Raw genomic sequence first — 23851 nt, 5'->3', positions numbered from 1 at the left:
GCAACCATCATAATGTAATATTTTCGCGATTTTATTTTCTCAGCGTTAGACTTGTACGTCAAAGTTGGCAACAATTATACTGTATGCAATTTCCTCTTCCTCCCCAAGGTTACTAGATAACCAGGTTGGCACAGTACATGTTCCGATGATAAATTCTGTCGCTGGGCTCATTCTAGGCGAAAAATGACGGGACCAATCACAATCGACGTTAAATCGGGAAAAAGGCCGATTCACATCGCGCGCCCAGCGACCGACTACTGTCCCAACCTCGGTTATCTAGTAACTGCGGTCTTTCCCTTTTACCGCTGTTACCGGTAGAGCTGGCAGCATTACTAGCTTCCCGCGCAATCTCCTATTTTTCGCTTGCCATCCGTGCAGTTAACGTCCGAGGCCACGCAATAGTGAAATAATTGCAAAAATGGTATGTATACGTGGTTTTATTATTGTTGATTGATAGCATCCTTAATTTGTTATTAATTTTAATGATTTTGTGAGACCATTGAAATCAATACAATAACAATGAAGCCGGCTGACAGAAAATCTAACCTATACAGGTGTTGTTACTTTGTCAGTCGTTTGCATAATGCTGTTATTATTGGAATTGTTACTTAAAATCATTAAAAAATGATATATTGGCCGTTTATTTTCTTTCACTGATTTTTTTTACATTTGTTTTAGTAATTTAGATGCTTTTCAGCATAAAAATAAGACCAAAATCGATTGAAAAAAATGATACAAACAGAAATAACAAATAACAAACTTATTAATTAGTAAGAAAATCAGTGAATCGAAATGAAATGGAAAAACATCAAACTTCAATGGTTTTATCTAATTATTTTCAATTATTTAAATGATTAGATAAAATTATTTCTGAATGATGATTTTCCCTTCCATGTTTCAGTGATTTTGTTGCTTATATTATTTTGCAAGTGATTGTTATGCTTTGCAAAAATGAGTCAAATCCTATAAAAAAATCACAAAAAAACTTTTGTGAAAAAATTTCGCCAAGTTGACGTTTTATTGGCTGATCCTATTTTCCAAAAAAATATGCTTACTTTTGTTTACAAAAAAAAACTTGAAATAAAAAATACGCCAAGCACATCGTTCACAATTCATATTGGTTAGAGGAACCTGATATCTCAAGTGAATGAATCCAGGAACATTGATGAATAGCAAATCGCCATTCTGAACGCTAAATAACAAAACGCCCTCTGCAAATTGTCGGCTCAAGTCTGATCAATGAGTTTGAAACACATAAATGATACATACGCTCATATGTCCATGTGTGAGCAGACTTTAATATATCTGTGATTGCTAAACTGGCCATCTTGAAAAAACTAGCGCCACCAACGGTAACTAGCGTCGCCAATTGCCAATTCGATTTTCAGAAAAAATTCCACTTGGCGCGCCCGGCATTTTATGTATACTTCAGAAAATAAAAATTGTATGTAAGTGAGTAGTTAATAGATAGATGGGTGTCGAACTTCATTTCTAGAAAGCAATAAACAAATTTCGGAGAAAATATTGTACAATAGGACAACCCGCGACTTCCCGTCTTGATGATAAAAATGTTTGCCGTATGAAGGACGGCGGTGCTCCATATAGGCAAGAAAAGTGAATAGAAGAAATGGCTAGGAGCCGGATAGCTCAATTGGGAGAGCACCCGATGCATAATCGGAAGGTCCCGGGTTCAAACCCTGGTCTGGACTATCCATTTTTCAGTAATTTTTCTTGCAAAAATCATATGGAGAATTATCCTGTTCCCCTTCCTACCTCATCCAAAATCCTATCCAACGATTTCCTTTGACGTCCCAAGAAATGTGGAACGCTATATAAACTTCCCGTCTTGATGATAAAACGCGTCGCGGGGTTTAGCTTGATGCGTTATGTTTGTTTAAAAGGATTTGGTTGTTTTAGAGTTTAGAAATAAATAAAAATGCGTTAAGTCATTTGAACTATCACTATATAATGTGATCTTTCTTCTAATAGTTAATTCAGTATCAGAGGGCAGGCCAGTAAATAAAAAGGGGACAAAGGCAAATTATAATTAAAGAATTTATCAATGAAATCGTTCATCAAATGGTACACATATTCTGAGATTTACAACATTAAAGAATTACGCCTTTTAATACTTCTTATATACAGTGGTCACTTGTCGGACCACTTTATATAAGAAGAAAAGAGGGAAGGCTCTAATCATCAAATAAAAAGGGCTAATATTTAGAGGATCCAACAATTACAGATAATATAAAGGAAATAGATGTTATGGGGGGAGGGGCAACGTTGGAAGGGCGGTTTCTGGTAGCATTGGGGGGAAAGAGATCTGCTGGGGCAAGAGGGAAAGGAAGGGTACTCACTCGGTGCTGGCCGTGACCGATGTTCGTCACAATGTTCGGAAGTCGTTGCTTGCTGGGATTTTCCGGGGGCTCAACCCTTCCAAGGGGTGAGCAACTATAGCGGGGTTCACCTCCAGTGGAGCCTCTCCTCCTGGCGGGCTTCTCTGGGTCACTTTCCTTAATAGTAATTCCGATAACTCTACTTCAATTATTCTTTTGCTGATTAATTCTATACTCCAAGGCAGCTCTGATCCGAGCGTCCGTGGTTGTGGCAGTTGAGGATCTCCCCGATGTATTCGGGGGTCCTCGGTCAATATTCGTCCATTTCCGAGTGCTATAATTCGGGTGTCATCGGTGGTCCACCGGTAGATACTAGTGGTCATCCGCGGGTCGAAGGGGTAGAGGAAAGCGTAGTACGCATCATGGTCGGGGCTCCGTGCTGTGGGCAAGGGTCTGCGGGTGCGGGGAGGACCCGTGTAGAAACTATCTTCCTGCGGTGAGCGTTGGAGCATGGGTTCTCCGCAGTAGTTTCTGAGCGTGGTGAATAGGGGAATGATGGAAGGGGGAGGACTCACGCGGGAAGGGGTTCTCCAACGGTGAGCAGTACAAAGCGAAAGTAATGACGATGAAGGGGGGCGGGGGGGGGGGAGAAAAATAGGGTTATGTGGCCTCGTCACAAGTTTTACGTCTAGCCAGTCTTTTTTTTCCTTGAAAATGAGTAAATGGTAAGAATTTGAAATTTAAGTTTTTCTGTCTTATTTTGTAAATTTCATTTCGTTATAAAAAATATTGGTAAGCAACAAGAAGCCATTCTGCTTGCCAGTCGGTTGGAGAAAAGAATACAGCCTTGTTACACGCTCTCATTCACGCACTAGTCAGGCTACGACGAGTAATAATACAACACTCTAATAATGATTTAATTCGTTGCATTTGCGAGTTTTAAATTTGCTACACGAGAATATTCTTTTGAAAAGTGGCGAGACATCGAAATTGTGGAAACATAAAGGACTTTTGAGAAAGCTTGCCGATAAAAAACAAAGTGTAACTTTAATAATATTGTGTTCCACCCCTAACCCACATAGAAGAAGAATTTTTAAATAAATAATTCATTTACGTCCATAAATTATGTATCATATAATTATTTCGTAAATTAAACCCGGCGATTGATTAAGCGACGCGCGAATTAAACATAAGACATCGTTAGGACATAAGGATGTTGGATACAGAGAATTGAAGGGCATTTAGTATTTAAATATCTTTTCGATTTTTGTAGCCGCGCAATAAAATAATCTGCTATATTCATGAGGTGCATGGGCATTATTATTGAAATAGATTTTCTCACTACTGAATAGCATTAAATGTACTCACTTCTGAAGTTGTCGGCGCACGCCGTCTTAATCACTCGTTTGTGATTTTGTCTCTGGCTTTGCCCTTTTCAGTTTATTTAATTTTTAATATGAGTTCTCTCTCTCTTAATCCCATACTGTGACCGTAACGTGTAATTAGCAACCCGTCGGACAGGTACCGTATACGATCAATTTCTAAAACTAACCGTGGGAAGGGTTGCTGCTAAAGTAGGCGTATTTTCGACTCGGTTTCCCGATACTCGAGACGAACGAAAAATGTCTGGCCGAGGTACTCTCTGATTCCGGCATTAGGTATCTGAGGTTCGTGATAAGTCCGTCTTTTTGTATGGTCGCATTCGATGCCAGAACAAGATTGAAATTTTACTTGTAACAAATGTTGAAACTGCGATTTTGATTAATGCCCGGGTGCAGGCGGTCTGATGTTGACGCTGCATTATTCAGGTTGTGCTCCTCACATTGCGTGGATGAGGCTGATGTCCGTTGTTGAGAAATCGAGGCATTTCGTTTGCGCGATTTCACTGTACATTGTTTAAATATTGAAATGAATATATATATCAATGATATTTATTTCATGACGACTGATTGATGCAGCTTAATAAAAATACTAATGTGGAAGAATCAGACGCACTCTTTTTGAGCTGGTTTCTAAATTATAACAATTTTTTTAACCCATAGGATGACCATTATCCTGTCACAAGAATGATTATGACTTCGCCAACCAATGTTCAGAATCTTCTAATCTTTCTTCTCTTGACCTGGCATGTCATGATGTAATGGAAACATTTCACTATTTCCTCCTAGTCATAAGCTAATATCACTATCTGCATTACCATCAATATTGTGACGCCTTTCAGTCTAGGAATTCAGGCCCCTTACTAAAATATCATATACTATATAGTGTACAATTCGGATTGATTTGGAAAAAAACATTTCGTGACTTCGATTGTTTTTTCTTCTCTGTATCTTTTCCCATCGGAAAGGTCAAAGGTAAGTGAGCATATAGTGATAATCATGATTTTATTTATTGGCTAAATTGATCAACACTTTCGGAGACCGCCATCTCCCAGTTAAAGATAAATCAAATATTCTCAGTATTCCTGAACCGAAATTGTACAGAAGTTTTTTGCTACCAAATGTTTCACAAACTCAATATTCCTAACATATTCATTGCTACGACATCATATTCATTAAAAGGTTAACAAGGTCGTCAGTTCAAATGAAATTTTCTCAAGAAAACTAATTTTTCCGTAGCCATGCAATTAATGAAATATAAAATCCTTCGGAATATCCTTCGTTTCGCGGTCTCTGCTACACCTATTACTTTCAATTCCTGTGAATCAAATAAAAACTTTATGTAGTGGAGTGGGAAAATTACGAGAATGGCATTTTAGTTGGCAGTGTACTCATAACACCTGAATGAATAATATCGTTCGTCTTGTGCTCGCGTTCAGTAGTCAAGGAAACCCATTTTTTCTATTGTGACATTGCTGTGTTGAGTGTAACGCGTGTAGTGCAATCGTCAATTAATTCGGTTGTCACTAAACAGGAATTGTTTACATGTTTTATTGAGTACTATGCACGTATTTTCAGAGCCAGGGGGGTGGCGGCAGCTGGTTGCGACCATTGTCGGTAAGTTTTTTGAAACAAACATTGATTCTTATTAAATTATAATTAAAAATACTGAGTTAGGATAAGATTCTACGAAATAATTTTTTGACTTTTTCAATGAATATTTTTCTCGTGGTAAGAAAAATAAGAAAAATACCTACTATGGAAAAAGTTATACAGGTCAGGCCGATTCTATGCACCTGAATTAGAATGAGAAAGAATATGGAATGCTCATTATTTTTCTAAATTTCCAAATTTACAGTCAACATGACGACATTCATGAATGGGGTGGCGATGGGCTGGCTCTCCCCAACAGTGCCCTACCTCAAGAGCAATTCTTCAACAGTAACCCTCGACCCAATGACCGACAGTCAAGTCTCCTGGATGACCGGTGCGACGTCAATGGGTGCGTTAGTTGTTCTTCCATTTTGCGGAATGATGTCCGAATGTCTGGGAAGAAAGATAACCGGATGCCTTATAGCCATTCCCTTCTTTATCTCCTGGCTGTTAAAAATCATTGCTACTCATTACCTCTACCTCGTCGTAGCCCGTCTCTTTGTGGGATTTAGTGCAGCCATGTTCGGTAGTCTGGTGCCGATCTATGTTTCCGAGATATCAGCGACGAGTATCAGAGGACAATTGGGAAGTTTCTTGATATTTGCCTTGAACCTTGGTATTGTCTCAGGATACATCCTGGGAGCTGCATTCTCGTATGCAGTATTCGCATCAATTGTTTTAACACTTCCCGTTATTTTCTTCGGGTTATTTATCTTCATGCCGGAGACCCCCATCTATCTCATCCGGAAGAATCGCATCACCGAAGCCACCAGGTAAATAAATTTCAGAAGATAATCCAGCAGAAAAGCTAACTCTCACAATTTCATCATTAGAATGGATTTTCAATGTCACGCATGAAAAACATTACTAAAGAGTTCGTGTGGACCTATCTTGATTGATCTATACTTCAAAGGTACTATCCCGCTTGAGTGATCCCTAAGAGCTCAATCAAATTATTCTTATTTTTCCTGTACTCTCATATCCGCCAGTTTTTTTTTTGATTCAATAACAAACCATATTTATTCACTTGTCCACCATCGCGCCGCCTATTATCGTCATTTGCATTTTCCTCCAATGCAGATCTCTGATGTGGTTGAAAAGTAATAATGAGTCAGCTGCAAAGTTTGAATTACGACAGCTGCAGATGTATGTCAAGGAGAATGTTGATACCAGCAAATCTATTGGATTTAGAGATCTCGTCAGGGACAGAGGGACGATTAAAGGATTTATCATTGCTTTAGTTCTCCTCGGAGCGCAAGAGGCAACTGGATATTCGGTGATGGTGAGAATTGAGCTATTACGGTCGATGAGGATGGGGCAAAACGGATGTTCTGAAGATGGTTCCGATGAACGTAACTCGATAAGGAATTGATACAATAAGATTTTCCATAAAAAAAGGATTATAGATGTTACGAAAAATGAAATTTCATAAAATTGGAAAAAAGTGAAATATACCATAAAATTGTTCCATTTTACCCCATTCACCAACCAGTTTAAAAAGCTCCGGAATGGGAAAACCATAGTTAAATGACTGCGGCAAAAGTGGCTCCCAACACTGTTTTAGCGGTTGCTTCCAACAGGGTAACGGTGAAATGTCAAGTTTATTTAATCACCGCATTTAATTGAAAATACATAGCGAGATGAATTTCATTCGCAAATAAATTGCTAAGTTATCAGCAAATACCTATTTATTATGTTGTGAAAAAAACATTTTTTCGCTTGTTATAGATAACGTACACTGCAGAAATTCTCGCATTCAGCGACGGCCTCCTCACCCCGAACTCCGCAACCATAGTTGTGGGGATAATTCAGATATTTGGCTCATGGTTATCCATCCTGATAATGGATCGTGCAGGCAGGCGGTCATTAATATTAATTTCTTGTTCGGGAATGGCCCTTTGCCACGCGACTCTCGGTGTCTTCTTCCTCATCGAAAAATTACCGCTCGACGTTTCCGCGATGACGTGGATTCCCGTGGTTACACTGCCGATTTACGCATTCGTTTGGAGCTTCGGGATCGGTCCTATATCGTTCATTGTAGCTTCCGAAGTTTTCAGGGCTGATGTATCCAGCATCGCAACTTCCGTCGCCCTAGAATTCATGTGGATAATATCATTTGTAACGATGAAATTCTATCCCACGGCTAGTGTTACCATTGGAAAATACAGCTGTTTCGGTGTTTTTGGATTTTTCTCTCTATTCACTTTCATTTTCACCTACTTCATTGTTCCTGAAACGAAGGGGAGATCTATCGATGCTATTGTCAATGAATTGAATGGATTTCCAGCAAAAAGTCAAGACAGAGAACGGCTCGAAGCCTGCAGCGATATTATCTAAACGCAGGCATTCACTGCATCACGCCAATGGTTTTTCAATAACTTGAGGGGATATAATTCAGTGACATTGTATGCACAAGTGTTTCGCTCAGCGGTAACTGATAACGTATTCATGCTTATTCATAATTATTCTCTATCTTTTAATGGCAACTTCATCAAATATCGCTTCAAAGAGCTCGATTTTGTGGGGTATACATATGATTGCATGAAAGAATGAAATTTACATTCTGCACGGGATAACAAGAAAAGTGTTTGCAACTTTACCAGTATTTGGTTGATCATTGATACTCATTTTTTGTTGGACATAAATAAAATCGACAGTGAATCTATCATTATCGATGGTTAATTAGGTAGTGACCTGGTTTTTTACACGTTTATAATTGATGTTGTAAGAACGTACTAACTACTTCCCAACGTCATTGATTTCTAATATGATGTGTTTTTGCTGTTGAATCAAAGATTTTAAATTAGACAACATCGATTCTGAAGGCTACTCAACTCGTATAGAATTGTTGGTTGTTGTATAACGTTTTGTTTTGTTTTTATAATTCATTAGTCATGTATTTCCACGTGTCAGTGAAACTATCGTATGGAAATAGCAATATTTTTCGAACATGAATAAAAACACCTGAAAGTACATCAGAGATATGAAAGTTTCAATTATTATTTTTTCAAAGTATGAAGTTTGAACGCCTTTGGGCGATGGTCAATTCGCAAACACTTGCGTGAAATTTTGGTAAAAAAAACACAAATTCATATAAGAAAGTGTTGTAAAGAATTGTGAGATATTTTTGTTCCGTTTTTCGATGATATTCCATGAATCATTGTGAAGAACAATGAAGAGTTTTACGAGGCTGTAATATTGAGATTTTTCTTGTCACTCTTCATGATTATTCACAGTGGAACAAATTAGCTTATGAGGATCACTATTTAATCACATGGAGTAGCGCATATTAATCAATGTCTCCTGAAACACTACATCACCCCTCCCGAATTGAAAAAACGTGAATTCTATCATGAATGGGGCAGATTCTGAGAAAATGAATCTGAAATCGGAAAACTTTGAGTCGCTCTTCGTTAGTAGGATTTTAGAGTAGTTTGCTCCATGTAAAGACGGACAGAAAGTGAAAAATGTCCAGTGTTTAGAAAAGCATGGCAATATTAAGTTTAAACTTTAAATGCTGAACATTTTAAAAATTCACGGGAAATCGTCAAGTACATGTGTTTACGAATTGTCGTACGACCGACGGTGCATCAAAGTGGGCTCTAGAGTTGGGGCTGCACTCCTGGGATTGTTCAAGGATATGCTACAGCTTATTTACTACAAAATTTAATGTCAACTAACAAGATCTAGCGGAGTTCCTATTTCTACAGAAAAATACACTCCAACAGTTCTGCTCATTGTTGCATAAAGTGCTCATAAAAATGTTTCTGAGCTCCATACATGGAAAAGAATTATCCACAATCGTCAATTATTGCAACAATTGTATGTTTAGTCAATCTATACATGATACTTCATACAGAAGGGTGTGGATCAGTCACACGACCCTAAATACAATGTCCTCGGAGTTGGCCATGACAACCAAAAATATGCGATTCATCGTTTGTTCGTCCTGGTGTGGGAATTATTCATTAAAGATGACCGAGATAACAGTGGATCACGGAAGGATGGGCCGAAGGTCGAAAAATCACTGTACGTGGCGATGGTGACGTAGAGTCACTTTTTTATTCAAAATAAATGTCAAATTGCACACTGAACAAACAGCAACTAATGTCTTAGATGAAATAGAATTGAGCGCATTATGCTACGAAATAGCGATGGTGGATGTGCCGGGTAGTTACCGTGATGATTAACCAAAAGAAAAACTAAAGTCTCCCAGTTTAATCCTTCCCTGCGGTTGTAAGTCGCAGGTAGACACTTGGTGCGGCAACACTGTCTCCTGCACTGCTACTGACGAATAGTGATTGGAGAGCAGCGATGTTCTTATTTATGTGAAAGGAATAAATAATCACAATCACATAAATTGATAGTTCACAATAATTAGAAAATCTTTAATTAGAAAACTATTATACTTGATATATTTAACAACCGATTATAATTATGATATTTGGTACATCGAGATCAGGACGAACGGCTGTCTCGACTAAACTCTTCAGTTTCTGTTGTAACGTGGTATTTTACCGCGTTACTGGTTCTCGAACGTTTCGCGATTCGGGAGACTTCCACCAGACGGGAAGTCACCTTCAATGGCGAGAGTTCGAGCGGAGAGGAAAATAGGTTTGATTATTTATTGGATTTATTTTTTTTTTGAATCAAATTACGCGCCACCACGTTCCCACTGAGGACGACATCAAGGATCCTGGGGAAGCCGGAAGAGGTCATTAGTCTTCCGGCTAATTGGGAGGATAACGGATAGTTTGATTTGGCCGACATTGGAGCCACCATCCAGGAATCCTGTACCCGGAAGTGACGCAGTTGTCGTGCACGTGGCTGTTGCAGATCATCAAATATTAATTTAATATTGATGTGAGAGAATTATGTCTCTCAGGGCAACGGAGGACGCAGGGTGTATTTAGAGTTGATGAGGATGCGTTTATGAGATGTTAACAGGGATTACCTACGATTAATTAATCATGTTAAGCATAGCTGAAATTAATAGCGCAGGCGTTATGATTAATGGTTCTGTTACGCATGGCTGGTTGAGTGGGATTGGTGAATGATGACGTTGTCACCCCCCCCCCCACTCGCCATTGCCTAATATCACCGCGTTGCCGACCTGTTGCGGATTTTCACGTGTCGAGGGAAATCACTTCCTGTTTGGTGGAGCTCGAGAGCGGACCTGTGTCAGTTTTGTGGTGCAACGGACGCCATTTCACCCGAGGATTTCTTTAGAGGTTGTGAAGCATTTTGGGCCGGATTTGAGGACATGTGGAGGTTTCGAGTGAGCGTGGTGGCCATTCCTTTTATTTTTGGAGAGTCTGTTGAAGACTGTGGGCAGAGATTCTAATTTTTGTGGGTGTTACGTACACCTGGGTCCTGTGGACCATTGTTCAAAGTATTCTGGCAGGGAATCTCTGGCCACTTCTTTCAGCGATTTTGGATTCTCTCTCTCGTTCCGCTAATGGTTTTTCGATTTAGTCTGAATAAGAATTTGTTAGTTAACTCTCTATGAGGAGTCTTGCGACTTCTGTTCGATGATTTGTGTCGCAAACTCCTTATTGTCTCGCCATTGAATTTGAGGTTGATGTTCATAGTTTCAAGGTCGCGTGACCTCCGGATTATTTTGTCTCTGGTTTTGTATTTATTTCCTGTAATTTTGTTCGTTCGGGGTCACGCACACTTATCGATTTTCGCGTTACTGTTCCGAGTCACTGGATTATTTTGACAAAATTATAACGTCCAATTCTGATTAATTTATCTGACTTTTCCGACAGCAATTGAGTTTCGTGACTCCGTTGTTTGATTTAATTATTTTTTACATTCTTTGGACAATAGCAACTTGCGTCTTGGAACGCAGTTGTTCATTAAGTATTTATTTCTGAATCCTTTGATTGCTTTCACATTATGACTTGATTTTTTTTGTTGGTGGACTTCAGAAGATTGTTTACTTAGTTCTTAATTGGACAACAGTGATATTCTCTTATAAATTAAATGTGTGTGTTGTAACGCTTGGTCGATCTCCGTGGAGTTATTGAAGCTGAGAGCGGAGAAGGGTTTTGTTTACGGTGGTCATTCCATTTTAATGACCTGGCGCCTGACTGATTTTTCTGATTTTATTTTTTGGGGTGTTCTGGTGCTAGAGGGCGGGCTAATGGACGAAGGGCTCCGCGAACCTTCCGAAATTACGTCACACTGTATTTGAACTACCTAAAACTAGTGTTTTTAATTTTAAGTTTTCACACCAAAAAGAGTGGGGATGAAAATGGGTTAGTAGAAAAACTAGTGGGAGGATATGACATACAATGAGGGGTCTTTGTAACAGACTCTAGATCTTTCTTACGGGCATAAAAACAAGTAAAGAAAGAATAGGCTGGCATGGTCTGGCAATTCTCAAATTCTATTCCATATGAAATGTTGTGACTAATTTTTTATCCTGCACAAAAGCTTCTTTCATTAATTTTAGTATTTCTCTCTTTGTTTGTTCCCAATCTACGTGTCAGACCTAACATAAAAATTCGAGATTGTGAAGTTTATGATTTGTAAGGGTCGGTTTCCAGTTTAACGAATATTTAACGATCGGTTCCAAAAATTCTAAAATATTTAAGACCGAACACACTCCCTCTTGAGAGACTTTACTTTAGTGTATCGATTAACATAGTAAAATACCATGAGCAAAGTTATGGAAAAACTTATCTAACACATAAGGTAAAAAAAAAAACTCGTTGCACTCCGGGATTGCAGGCAGAAGTGAAAACTTGAACTTATGGCGAGTTGGGCACTTTTCCGATCGTCGATTCACGTCCCTAGTGAAATCCTCCACTAAATTGAGTATATTTTCGATTTTTCGGGTTTTCCTACTTTTCCGGCGTTCCCATAATTGTTAGCGATTTTCCGACCGTCGATTCACGTTCCTAGTGAAATTCTCTACTAAATTAAGTATATTGTTGATTTTTCGGGTTTTCCTACTTTTCCGGCTTTCTCATAATTTTTAACGATTTTCCGACCGTCGATTCAAGTCCCTAGGGAAACTCTCGAATAAATTCCGGATTTTTTCGATTTTTCGGGTTTTCCTACTTTTCCGGTTTTCCCATAATTTTTAGCGATTTTCCGACTTTTGTATCAACACTTTAGATTTGTTTTTTTTAACACAATACCATAGCAGCAACACCATTCAAATGGAATATTTAAATAAATAAAGTTTGCGTTTAACATACACTTATAAAATAAATATAAAAAAAACTCTCAATCTCGTCTGTCACGAGGGCACGAACGAATGCCCATGCAAAGAATGCGTATACAGTGATGCCAGACGGGGGCAAAAATCCCACGCGTAGGGGTTTCATGCGCAACTCCCTCGCGCAACTACTGCTGCGGAGTGGGGTAGTGGGAGACGTGTGGGTCCCGCATCTGGCATCACTGTAAAATCTCATCTGTCGCGAGTTCACAAGAAAATGCTCACCCACAAAAGTGCCCAACGCGCCATAAGAAGTTTTCATTTCAAAAATAAGATCACATGAACTTGAAAAGTCTTTAAGTCGTTAATGTCCAGTTTAGTGTCTTTTTCATTTCTTTTCATCCATTAATAACGGTGAAAGTTTTCTAATATTTCTTTCGAATTCACTCCTTGCAGTTCTAACCTTAACCACACATGTAACACCATCGCTACCTGGATACGTCTCAATGATTCGACCTAATGACCACTGTCGAGGTGGCAGGTTATCCTCTCTTAGAATAACAACAGTCCCTTTTTCAATTTCGTGGCTGCCTTGGTCCCATTTGTGCCTGAGATTTTGTTCGTTGATGTATTCTTTATTCCATCGTTTTCAAAATTCCTGTTGTTTTTTCGGAATGAATTCCCAAGATGACAGTCGGTTTTTTGGTGTCTTGCTGAAATCTGATTCTGGCAAACTCATTAAAGAATCGCCAATTAGGAAATGTCCAGGAGTGAGAACGATTAGATCGTTAGGATCAGTGGCATATAGGAGTCAAAGGACGGAAATTTAAAATCGCTTCGATCTCAATGACTAGGGTATTAAATTGCTCAAAAGTGACTAAGTCATCACAAATTCTTTTCAAATGATGCTTAAACGACTAGATACTAGCTTCCCAAAGCCTGCCGAAATGAAGGGAAAGAGGAGGAATGAAGTGCCAAGTGATTCCTTCGTTAGGTAGTTCGCGTTGAATTTTGTTGTTATGCTCGCTGGATTGAAGAAACGAATACAATTCCTTAATTTCATTATTTGCGCCTATGAAGTTGGTGCCATTTTCAGAATGGATATTTTTTGGTTTTCCTCGGCGAGCAATAAATCGTTTTAAAGTGGCCATAAAACCTTCGGTAGTTAGGTCAGTCACTACTTCTAAATGAAGTGCTTTTATCACCAAGCAGACAAATACTTCAACCCACATTTTTATTCTATTTCTATTGCCTAATTTCTTTTCTTTTACATAAAAAGGTCCACAATAGTCAACCCTAACGTTTGCAAAGGGTCGGGCTTCTGTAATTCTTGCTCTTGGAATATTGTCCATAATATAGTGGCTTTTCGGAGGATTAGCCTTGACGCAGGTAGTGCAGTTGTTTATCACCTTTCGTACCTCGTGACGTCCGTCGATTAACCAATATTTTCTTTGAAGAGCGTATAAAGTTGTTTGAGCTCCAGAGTGAAGATTCGTGATATGTTCATTTTTTATAAAAAGGGTAGTAATATGATGCCCCTTTGAAATTAATAAAGGATGTTTTTGGTCATATGGGATATGTGCGTTTTTCAATCATCCACCTACTCGTAGTAGTTCATTTTCATCTAAAAATAAATCAAATTTTTTTCATTTGTGATTGGGAGATAATTGATGATTTTTCTTGATGTCTTTTATTTCCGTTGAAAATTCTGAATGCTGAATGAGTTGAGTTATTTGATTATTTGTTTCCTTCAATTCGGAAGCTGAAAGTAGGCCTTATTGTTTATTTTTGAAGCATAGTGCACTGGCGAACAATCTTCTCGAGTAGCCGATGGAAGAAAAGCGTAATATATACGGTAGTATAGATTTTTCTTCAACCGAATTGCCTGGGAGTTTTTCCTCAATTTTTTGTGTGGTCTCAATTTCCTTACGGATTTGTAGATCAACGAGTAGGCATTGAGTTTTCTTCATTTCCGTCATATCAGATAGAAGACTCAGTTCACTCTTTGGCCACTTGTCTTCATGCGTAGAAAGCCAATCTGGTCCAAATTTCCAATTAAGGTCGTCAGTGAATTCGCCGGGGAAGACGCCACGAGAGATGTGATCTGCAGGATTGTCCTTTGATCGGACATGTCTCCACTCTGCACCCTCGATTTTTTGCTGCATTCCTGCTACTCTGTTAGCCTCGAAGACTAATAACTTATTTGGACGAGTCTTGATCCAGTGTAAAGTTATCATTGAATCTGACCAAAAAATTACTTTGCTAAATGTATGAGTAAGAGCTCCCTTGGCGGCTGTATAAAGATTAGCTAATAGTAATGCTGAATATAACTCGAGTCGAGGTAATGATGCAGGTTTAATTGGTGCGCCTCGATATTTTGCACAAAGCAGACGTGTTTGAATCGTGCCGTGGATATCAATGGGTCGTAGATAAGTACACGCTCCATATCCAACTGTGCTAGGATCACAAAATCCATGTAATTAAATTTCCGTTGCCTTAGAAATAATTGTCTTTCGATGGAAAAATAAATCGTTTAATTCACACAGTTGATTAGCATACGTTTTACAATCTGTGAAAATGCTTACAGAAATTGCATCATCCCAATCTAATTTTTATAACCACAAGCGATGAAGAATCATTCGATCTTTAATTATGACAGGACCAATGTTATCACTCAAATTATTTGAACGAATTGTTCCCTCTTGTAATTGAAATAAATTACACAACACAGTTTTTTAATTCCACAAATGCTCACGTATATTTAAATCACTTAAGGTAAAATAACACTTTTATTTTCTTAAATTATTGAATTGATGGACTGGCTGTCCTTTGGGATACTAATACTCGAAAGGGAATGAAAATTATAGCTATGTGTCGATTGACGCGGTAGGACCAATACTGAGCATGTCCTCCCTTCCAATCTTCCTCTTTTCGTCCAAGTGTTCGAAGTTTTCTTGAGGGAAATTGGAAGGGGACTCAATTTGCTGCTTATTGGCTGTCCCTTTTTTTGCAGGGTCAGTCCGCGAGGACTGAGGCCCTTTTTTTATAGTGCACGTGGCACCACTTCAGACGACAACGAGAGAGTTTTTCGGCGTCATTCCAGTTTTATTAGCAAAAAAGGGTCATAAATCAAGAATTGTCTAGAATTGTAAGATGTCTAGACAGGGAAAGGGTATAAATTAGAGGATTACTGTAAAAAAATTTAATGTTGTACGTGTTTAGTTTGAGTTTCCCCAAATTCTCTCTCGCTGGCGCGTGAAATGCCCCCACGTGCATGAAACCTTTACAGCCATGACTGCATGAATATTATTAAATAATTAATGTTACTTATGTGCTAAATTTAGATCATTAAATTATGTTAAAAATAAAACAAACGATCGTCTGGTCGTAACAACCAAGAAAGCCTAAAGGGTAAAATATTTTGGCTACTTCAGATAAAATCGTTCGCTTTGTCACCTTATTATTGAATGGAATCGGCTTCACTGTGTAGACAATTAAATCTCGTGCTCAATCCCAATGAATACCCAATGTTTTTAAACTTGCGTCATTTGATGCATTCAATTTCAAATTGACGCTCCCCTCTGGTAATCCCTTTAAAACTCTAGGGTCATTTGAGGCCCATTCACGCAGATTCAACTGTGCCTTCCCTAACAGTGAGGTTACTTCAGTCCGCAATCGGAGAGCTTCTTCATAAGTATCAGCATTAGATAAAAAATCGTCAACATAAAAATCTCGTTTCAGGACTTTCGATGAATCGGGAAATTCGTGGCTTTCATTGTCGGCCAGTGGATGTACACAGCGAATGGCTAAATAGAAAGGCGCTGAAAGGCCAAAAGTGACGGTGTTTAAATGAAATAATTTTTCATTGCGTTGATATTTTCTATCCTCTTCGCGAACTAAGAATTGTCGCTACATTTTTTCTATATCGGCAGTAATCACATATTGGTGAGTAAGAACGCGAGTAAGAAGAGAAAAAAATGTCTTGCTGTATAGTGGGCCTAACCATAAGTGTGTCATTGAGGGATACTGAGTTCTCCCCCCTGGCTGACCCATCAAAGACAACCCTAACCTTTGTAGTGAGGCTAGCCTCCTTTACTACAGCATGGTGTGGCAGGTAGAAGCCTGTCCCTTCCTCGTGGTTCGCTTGAGCCTCTGACATATGGCCCAGGTCAATATACTCTTGGATGACGGCAGTGTACTCTCTTTCCAATTCTAGGTTACGCTGGAAGTTCCTCAATAAAAGTTTAAAGCGTTTTTGAGCTAGGTCATGGGAATTTCCTAGCTAGGCTTCCTTTACGTTGAACGGCAAGGCCAGTACATAACGTGTATTGGCGTCACGAGTAGTATTTTGGGTGAAATGATCTTCACAGGGTTGTTCTCGTTTTGACCACTGCTTCGACGTATGAATATCGTCCGTTTCCCAGAAATTTTTTAATTCTCTTTCAATTGAAGTTACGTAATTGTGAGCTGGATATCCCTTGACTGGTGGTTTACTGGCCAACACACTTCCTCCGATGATCAATCCGAAACGAGTTTCTTGTAAAATCATATGTGGAGCACCCGGACCATTCAATTGCTTTTGGCCTAGACAAAATGAAACGAGTGTCGTGCCCACGCTCAAGATCATGTCGACAGGTGCAGGTTGGTCAAAATTTGGATCTGCTTGCAATAAGTGCTTAGGGATCTTTAGATTATTTCTGTTTATGGCTTGAACACGGAATAAATTTTCAATTTGAGAAACTGTGAGAAAACTAAGTGTTCTGGAATGATTGTTGAACGTAGAATTTATCGTAGCTATAACCAAGTGATTCGATAAAGACTGAGAATTTGTCATTGCTTCCATTGACAGTTCCATTGTATTAGGGGGCAATCGACCCTAGCAATGGGTGCATTGGTCTATCTTCGCACCTGGTCAGCATCATCGGGAGCCAACGTCAGCTTGGTCTGTGCCAAAACCAAGGTGGATCCCCTCAAGAAGATGACCATTCCACGGCTGGAACTCACGGTAGCTGTCATGGTCACAAATCTGCTGGCCTATGTACAGGGAGCTCTGGAACTTGAGGACGCGTAGCTCTACCTATGGAGCGACTCATCAATAGCCATCGCATGGATTAACGGAGATCCATCTCGGTGGAAGGACTTTGTGCCGAACAGGGTTCTGAAGATCCAAGACACCCTGCCCTCTGCCAAATGGAACCACATCAACGGAAAGGAGAATCCAGCGGACTGCGCATCGAGAGGAATATCACCAAAGGAATTGGGGGAGCATCACCTCTGGTGGACTGGGCCATCATGGCCTGTCCAACCACCAGAACAATGGGTAGCGGCATCAACTGAATTAGCATCAGTGGTGGCAACGGAGGCGAAACCGCCCACCACCAGCTCATATCCAGTGCATATTGTCGACGAAGATGCAATAATCAACCGGATTTCGTCATGGAACAAGGTAGCTCGAATCACAGCCTGGGTGAATCGAGCAGTGAATAAATTCAAGGGACAGCCAACACCGGATTCTTCACAACTAGGAACTACGGAAATGGAGGACGGAAGACTGTTCTGAGTTAAATACACCCAACAGTGATACTTCGAACGGGAACTCAACACACTGAGGGCTGGAAACTCACTGGCAGCCAAGCATCGTATGGCGACGCTGACACCATACCTAGAGAACGACGTTATGCGCATGGGCGGACATCTACGGAATTCAACATTGGATCCGGAGGAGACGAATCCAATTATTCTCCCACGTCACTCACCGCTATCAACACTAATCATTGCGGAAGCTCATCAGAGGAGTTTCCACTGGGGAACGCAACTCACGTTGGCACACATCCGGCAGAAGTACTGGATCATCGGAGGACGGGCACCACTACGTTCACACATACTAAAGTGCGTCATCTGCGCGCGTCATCGAGGCGTGCGAGCTCAACAGCTGATGGGACAACTGCCATCGCGACGAGTGACACCATCGAGAGTCTTCCTCCACTCAGGAGTCGACTTCGCCGGCCCAATCAACATCCAGAGGTGGAGAGGCTCAGGGGCAGGCAAAACAATGTACAAGGCGTACATTTGCTTATTTGTCTGTTTCGCCACATCCGCAACACACTTGGAATTGGTCACAGATCTAACGGCGGCAGGATTCCTCGCAGCATACAAGCGGTTTACATCAAGACGGGGAATTTGCGCGACCCTGACCAGTGACAGGGGACTAAACTTCATCGGGGCAGAAAAGGAATTACGGCAAATTATCAACCAGGCATTCAGCGAATCAGCTATCATCAAGAACTGGCTAGCAACGAACGGGACGGAATGAAGATTTAACCCGCCCTACTCGCCACACATGGGAGGTAAGTGGGAGGCCGCGGTTAAATCAACGAAACACCACCTAAGGAGAGTGATAGGGACTTCAACTCTGACGTACGAGGAATTTACGACTCTTCTGACTCAGGTTGAAGCCATCTTGAACTCGAGACCACTCTGCCCGATAAACAACGACCCGCAAGACACAACGACATTGACACCAGGGCACATCATCATCGGCGGATCGCTGACAGCGATTCCAGAACCAACTCTGGAACACATCAACTCGGATCGGCTGAATAGGTGGCAACTTATCACGCAGAAGGTGCAGAACTTCTGGGACCATTGGGCACGCGAGTGCGTACATCGCTACCAACAAATCTATCGGTGGAGACAACCAACGGACGACATCAAGATTGGTTCGTTGGTTCTCATATCAAACGAGCAGGAACCGCCAACCAGATGGCCCCTGGCTCGAGTCATCAGGATCCACCCAGGATAGGACAACTTGACCAGGGTTGTCACACTGTGGAAAGGCAATAAGGAAACGCAGCGGGCAATCCATCGATTGGTACCACTACCACTCAATGACAACCTATTGGAAGGTCAACATTAACAAGGACAGTCTACATCGTCACCCGGGGGGGCGACGCGGGGCGGGCGGTATGTTCAAAATCCCGCGGTCCAACGTCAGGATGACCAACCGGATGACCTCGGCCAATCACCTTTGACCATCGTAACGAGAGGTCACGATCGATCTCGGGATCGTTACGATGGTCAGTACACCATCAGCTAGCAATCGGACAAGACGCGTCGTCAAATTACGGAATTCCACCGGGGGAATTATCGGCAAGAATTCGGATAACCAACGGGGTTGGAACCGGGAATTATCAATCGGTTATACAGTCCACTCATAACGAATAACTTTTTAACAACTCGGAGTGCATATTGTGTGTATTTATTTTAACTAAAATAAACCGGCTCTTCAACACACCCAGTGCCTAGTTATTCACCCTCCGGAACTTCCTCACCCAGCATTCCAAACGGCCCATCAATCCCACGGCACATCAAAAATCAAACAAACCATTTTTAAAATAATTATTTGTGGTCCTTCTTTTTAAACATTGACTTTTTTTAATTTGAAATTATTATTAAATAGGAATTGGGTGGGGAAAAAAATTAAAGGGAATCTTTTTTCTCATTTTTATTCATTAATTTATTTTTCTTTATATAACATACATTTTTCTTACAGCTCATTTTCATTTTCATTTTCGCGGGCCGCGGGCTTTTCAAACTTCGTTTTCCAATTCGAAATACGAACGGCTGAAAACCCGCCCGTCACAGTTGACGGTGGCGCCCCACCCGAGAATCGGTAAACCCTCCCAGAAACGTAGATTCCCAGAATTCCACATTGTCGGTAAAAACGCAGGGCCGTCTCCCGACACCAGGAGGCTCGGCACAAATGTAAACACTGTAGGGCCCATTTTAACAATAATGAATATCTACTGAATAATAAAGGTAAAAAAATGGAATTTGGTTATTTATCATCTACTAACGATTCCCTATCCATGAGTAATGACTATTCGACTCTACAAATAAATATTAATCGAGTGTCGGGATAACCCCTACTCATTAAATTGTTCAATTAATTATTAAATAATGAAGGCCTACAAACGTTTTTCGTGCATAATAATATTATACAAAACTACAACAATCAATCTAAATGGATAAAATGCTTAATTTTCAAATAAACAATGCGCGCCAACTAGCAGCGGTCAAATCGCGGTTTCTTAAAACCATAGGTCAGAGTCGCAAAACCATCAAGCCACCGTTTTGGGCCTGTCACACGTATGATCTTAGTCTCAGGTTTCGTGATGACCTCATAATACACAGTCCGCCAAATACCATGATAGTCGATCTGGTAGGGATCTTCTTTATCGACAACGACGTTCTGAGGCGATATTTGTTTTATACAGAACAGAGTAAAACGCCGGTGTTAGAAGCGGAGATCCCCGTCGAAACTGAAACCACTGAACGATTCGACCCAAAGGCTATTGTTGCTACTGTACCGAAAGTATATCAGCGAAAAGCTGCTGGTATACTAGAATACATTGACGCCATTGACACTGCTAACAGACTCAAATGGGATTCAAAAGAACAAGTCACTTTAAATGGAAAAACATTTCCTGGTGTTAATATTGTGGATCTCATACAAGATGTTGTCAGAGCACGGAAAACATATTCAGCTAAAGGATGAGAACATTTTGCCGTTTATCTCCAAAGCCTGAACACCCCTCGGGAGTTTCTGGGTAATCACAAGTTTTATCAGCCCCCACCAGCATTGCCAGACATTAGGAATCGAAAAGAACCTGAAATTTCAGAGGACGAGAGTTCTGTAGACGAAGGGAGAAAGAGGAGAAGCTATAGGCCACTCACTCCTCCTGTACATCGTCCCCGTAAAAACTCGAAAAAACCACGGCGAAGTCCTTCCTACACCCCGAAAACCGACAAAGTTACATCATGGCTTTCGTTTTGAACAATAAAAAACTCTCAAGGACATATTTTAACCTTCCAGAGCCTGAAGCATACACAGGGGCTTGAAATATTTTGTCCAAACATGAGAAAGAAATACCTGAAAGTGAAATCAAAAATTGGCTTAATGCTCAGAACACTTATACACTTCATAGGTCCATTAAGCGTAAATTTCCGCGTCTTCATTATACAGTAACCAACATTGATGATGTGTGGGAGGCTGACCTAGTTGAAGTGAGATCATTAAAGACATATACTGATGGGATTTCATATTTACTTGTAGTTATTGATGTCTTGAGTAAGTTTGCCTTGGTAGAGCCATTGAAAGACAAATCAGCATCACAGGTTCTTGAAGCTTTCAAGCGTAGAATGGATACATATGGAGGGCGCGTTCCTGTTTCTATACAAACGGACAAGAGAAAATAATTTATGGCCAACAGTGTCCGAAAATTTTTTTCTGATAAGAAAATAAAATTTCGTATTGCACGTAATCCCGACATAAAAACTGCAGTTATGGAGCGCTTCAATCGGACATTGAAGGAACGTATGTGGCGGTATTTTACACATAGTCGAACATATAAGTATACAGATGTTTTGAAACAAATTGTCGAGTCTCCCAACAAAGCGCGACATTCTTCAATAAAGATGGTGCCTGCGGCTTTGACGATGGATAATGCACCATACGTATGGCGTAATATACAAAGTCGATTCAAAACGGAGAACCCACGTAAAGAATCCTTTAAATATAAAGTAGGCTACTATGTACGCATCAGTCGAACGAAAGGCATCTTTGAGAAAGGATATGAAACTAATTGGAGTAAAGAAATATTCAAAATAACGAAAGCTGTTTTCAAACAATCATTGCCGATATAGGAGTTGATGGATTTTGCTGACGAAGCAATTGAAGGATTTTTCTACGAACCAGAATTGGTGTTTGTCACTAAACCAACGGACAAGGACGAGTTCATAGTGGAACGAGTCATACGCTCCAAGGGAAAAGGATAAAATAAGCCGGTTCTTGTTCATTGGGAAGGCTTCCAAAACAAGTTGAACTGGAAGAAGAATGGGTAGTGGGTCTGAGTAAAATGCAATTTCCTTGCAATTTTTTACATATACGTGATGGAACAGATTCTTCAATCAATTTCGTTCGTAATTCGATCCCCAATAAGAGCCTGACAAACTCACTACAAACATTTTTTCTACCTACTGCAGTTTTCATAGATATAACAGATTTAGTGGGGTTCATGAATACTTGTTCGCGTTTGAGTACTCATATCCGAGTTGAATATTTGGCGCAACAAGGTTTTGTGAAAATTGTAAAACACTGCAGCTCCAGGCACTGCACTAGCACAGTTCATGCAATAGACTTTTCCGATAAAGTAGACGATCTGTTGGGATTTGAGAGACGTGTACACAGCTTCACAAACGCCAGGCCCTATTGCCAAGGATCTTGACCAGCAAGTTTGGCCAGAGGTTTGCCTGCAAATTTGTTCATCTACAGAGATCTTTGTGTACCCTCCGTATCAGCTGACGTGCAGTCATCTCTGTTACGAGTGGTACCATTCAGCGCTTCTATGTATACCTATGGGTCCATAAACTGTATTACGTTTTCCACTCCTCATTATATACCGTTGATGAGGTATTCATTTCGCACAATTGAAATAGATATAAGATGCAATCTGGATGATATGATTCCATTCGAGTTTGGTCGTTTGAACGTGACACTTCATTTCAAGAGGATTGATTTATTAAAAAATGAGTCCCTACATTGCATATTACGCAAACCAAGCTGGTAGAGGAACAGTGGATAGATATACTGATTTTGGAAGGGTATTCGTTGGAAGCCCTTATCAACGAGGTCATGGAATTGGTTCTTTCCTTGGAGGTCTTGTTCGACGCATTCTGCCCTATCTGGGAAGCGCAGCCCGAGCTGTCGGCAAAGAAGCTCTCAATGCGGGTATTAACGTTGTTGGGGTTGTAGTGACAAATGGCAAGCTTTTAAAGGTGGCGCTGGAAGACCGATTAGCCGAGTCTGGATTGACATTGAAAAGGAGGGCCCAGGACAAAATTGGAACCACGATGCGTGGCTCAGGATATAAGAGGAAGCGTAAACGCCTCGCCTCTCATAAGCTCACTGGCCGTGGATCTGCTAAGACATCCAAAACTCGGAAGAATAAAAAGAAGAAACCCGTTGCAAACAAAAAAAGCAAGAAAGTGAAAAAATTAACGAGACATAAATCAAAGCGGAAGACTCGTGATTTGTACGATATTTTCAACTAATCATCATGCCGTTTCCACATTCGCACTCTTCTTAGTGTGTGAACTCGGAGTTGGACCTATTTACCATACCACCTACCCAAACAAGTATTGAAAATTCTCAATTTGTTTATTACAATCCTGTGTCTACGCTGTCGGACGATGCCCCAATTGAGTTCATCGTACCAGGCCATGGAGAAGAATATATTGATTTGGCACATACC

The 23851-nt window shown here is 40.4% G+C and overlaps 2 protein-coding genes across 2 annotated transcripts; both read left to right on the top strand.

Moving 5' to 3' along the window:
* Positions 1–5108: 5108 nt before the first annotated feature.
* LOC135163260 (facilitated trehalose transporter Tret1-like) lies at positions 5109–8348 on the top strand. Its single transcript, XM_064122525.1, has 4 exons — positions 5109–5332; positions 5574–6141; positions 6449–6650; positions 7097–8348. The coding sequence occupies exons 1-4, from the start codon at positions 5278–5280 to the stop codon at positions 7703–7705; spliced, it is 1434 nt and encodes a 477-aa protein (XP_063978595.1). The 5' UTR covers positions 5109–5277; the 3' UTR covers positions 7706–8348.
* Positions 8349–8490: 142 nt separating this feature from the next.
* Positions 8491–18852, top strand: LOC135163261 (uncharacterized). The gene is made up of 2 exons (XM_064122526.1): positions 8491–17180; positions 17403–18852. Exon 2 carries the CDS (start codon positions 18181–18183, stop codon positions 18850–18852), a length of 672 nt encoding a protein of 223 aa, XP_063978596.1. The 5' UTR covers positions 8491–17180; positions 17403–18180.
* The last annotated feature ends 4999 nt before the right edge of the window (positions 18853–23851 follow it).

The sequence above is a fragment of the Diachasmimorpha longicaudata genome, chromosome 6, assembly GCF_034640455.1.
Source record: "Diachasmimorpha longicaudata isolate KC_UGA_2023 chromosome 6, iyDiaLong2, whole genome shotgun sequence".
NCBI classification, from domain to species: Eukaryota; Metazoa; Arthropoda; class Insecta; order Hymenoptera; family Braconidae; genus Diachasmimorpha; species Diachasmimorpha longicaudata.
Note: the sequence above shows the minus strand (reverse complement) of the source record. Positions and strands in the feature narration are given on the sequence as shown.

Bases quoted from the DNA above. Each gene is read 5' to 3' on its own strand.
- LOC135163261 (XM_064122526.1), top strand. From the start codon at position 18,181: ATGGCGACGCTGACACCATACCTAGAGAACGACGTTATGCGCATGGGC.
- LOC135163260 (XM_064122525.1), top strand. From the start codon at position 5,278: ATGCACGTATTTTCAGAGCCAGGGGGGTGGCGGCAGCTGGTTGCGACC. The intron at 5,333-5,573 runs GTAAGTTTTTTG...CCAAATTTACAG, and splicing joins GCTGGTTGCGACCATTGTCG to TCAACATGACGACATTCATG. The intron at 6,142-6,448 runs GTAAATAAATTT...CCTCCAATGCAG, and splicing joins CGCATCACCGAAGCCACCAG to ATCTCTGATGTGGTTGAAAA.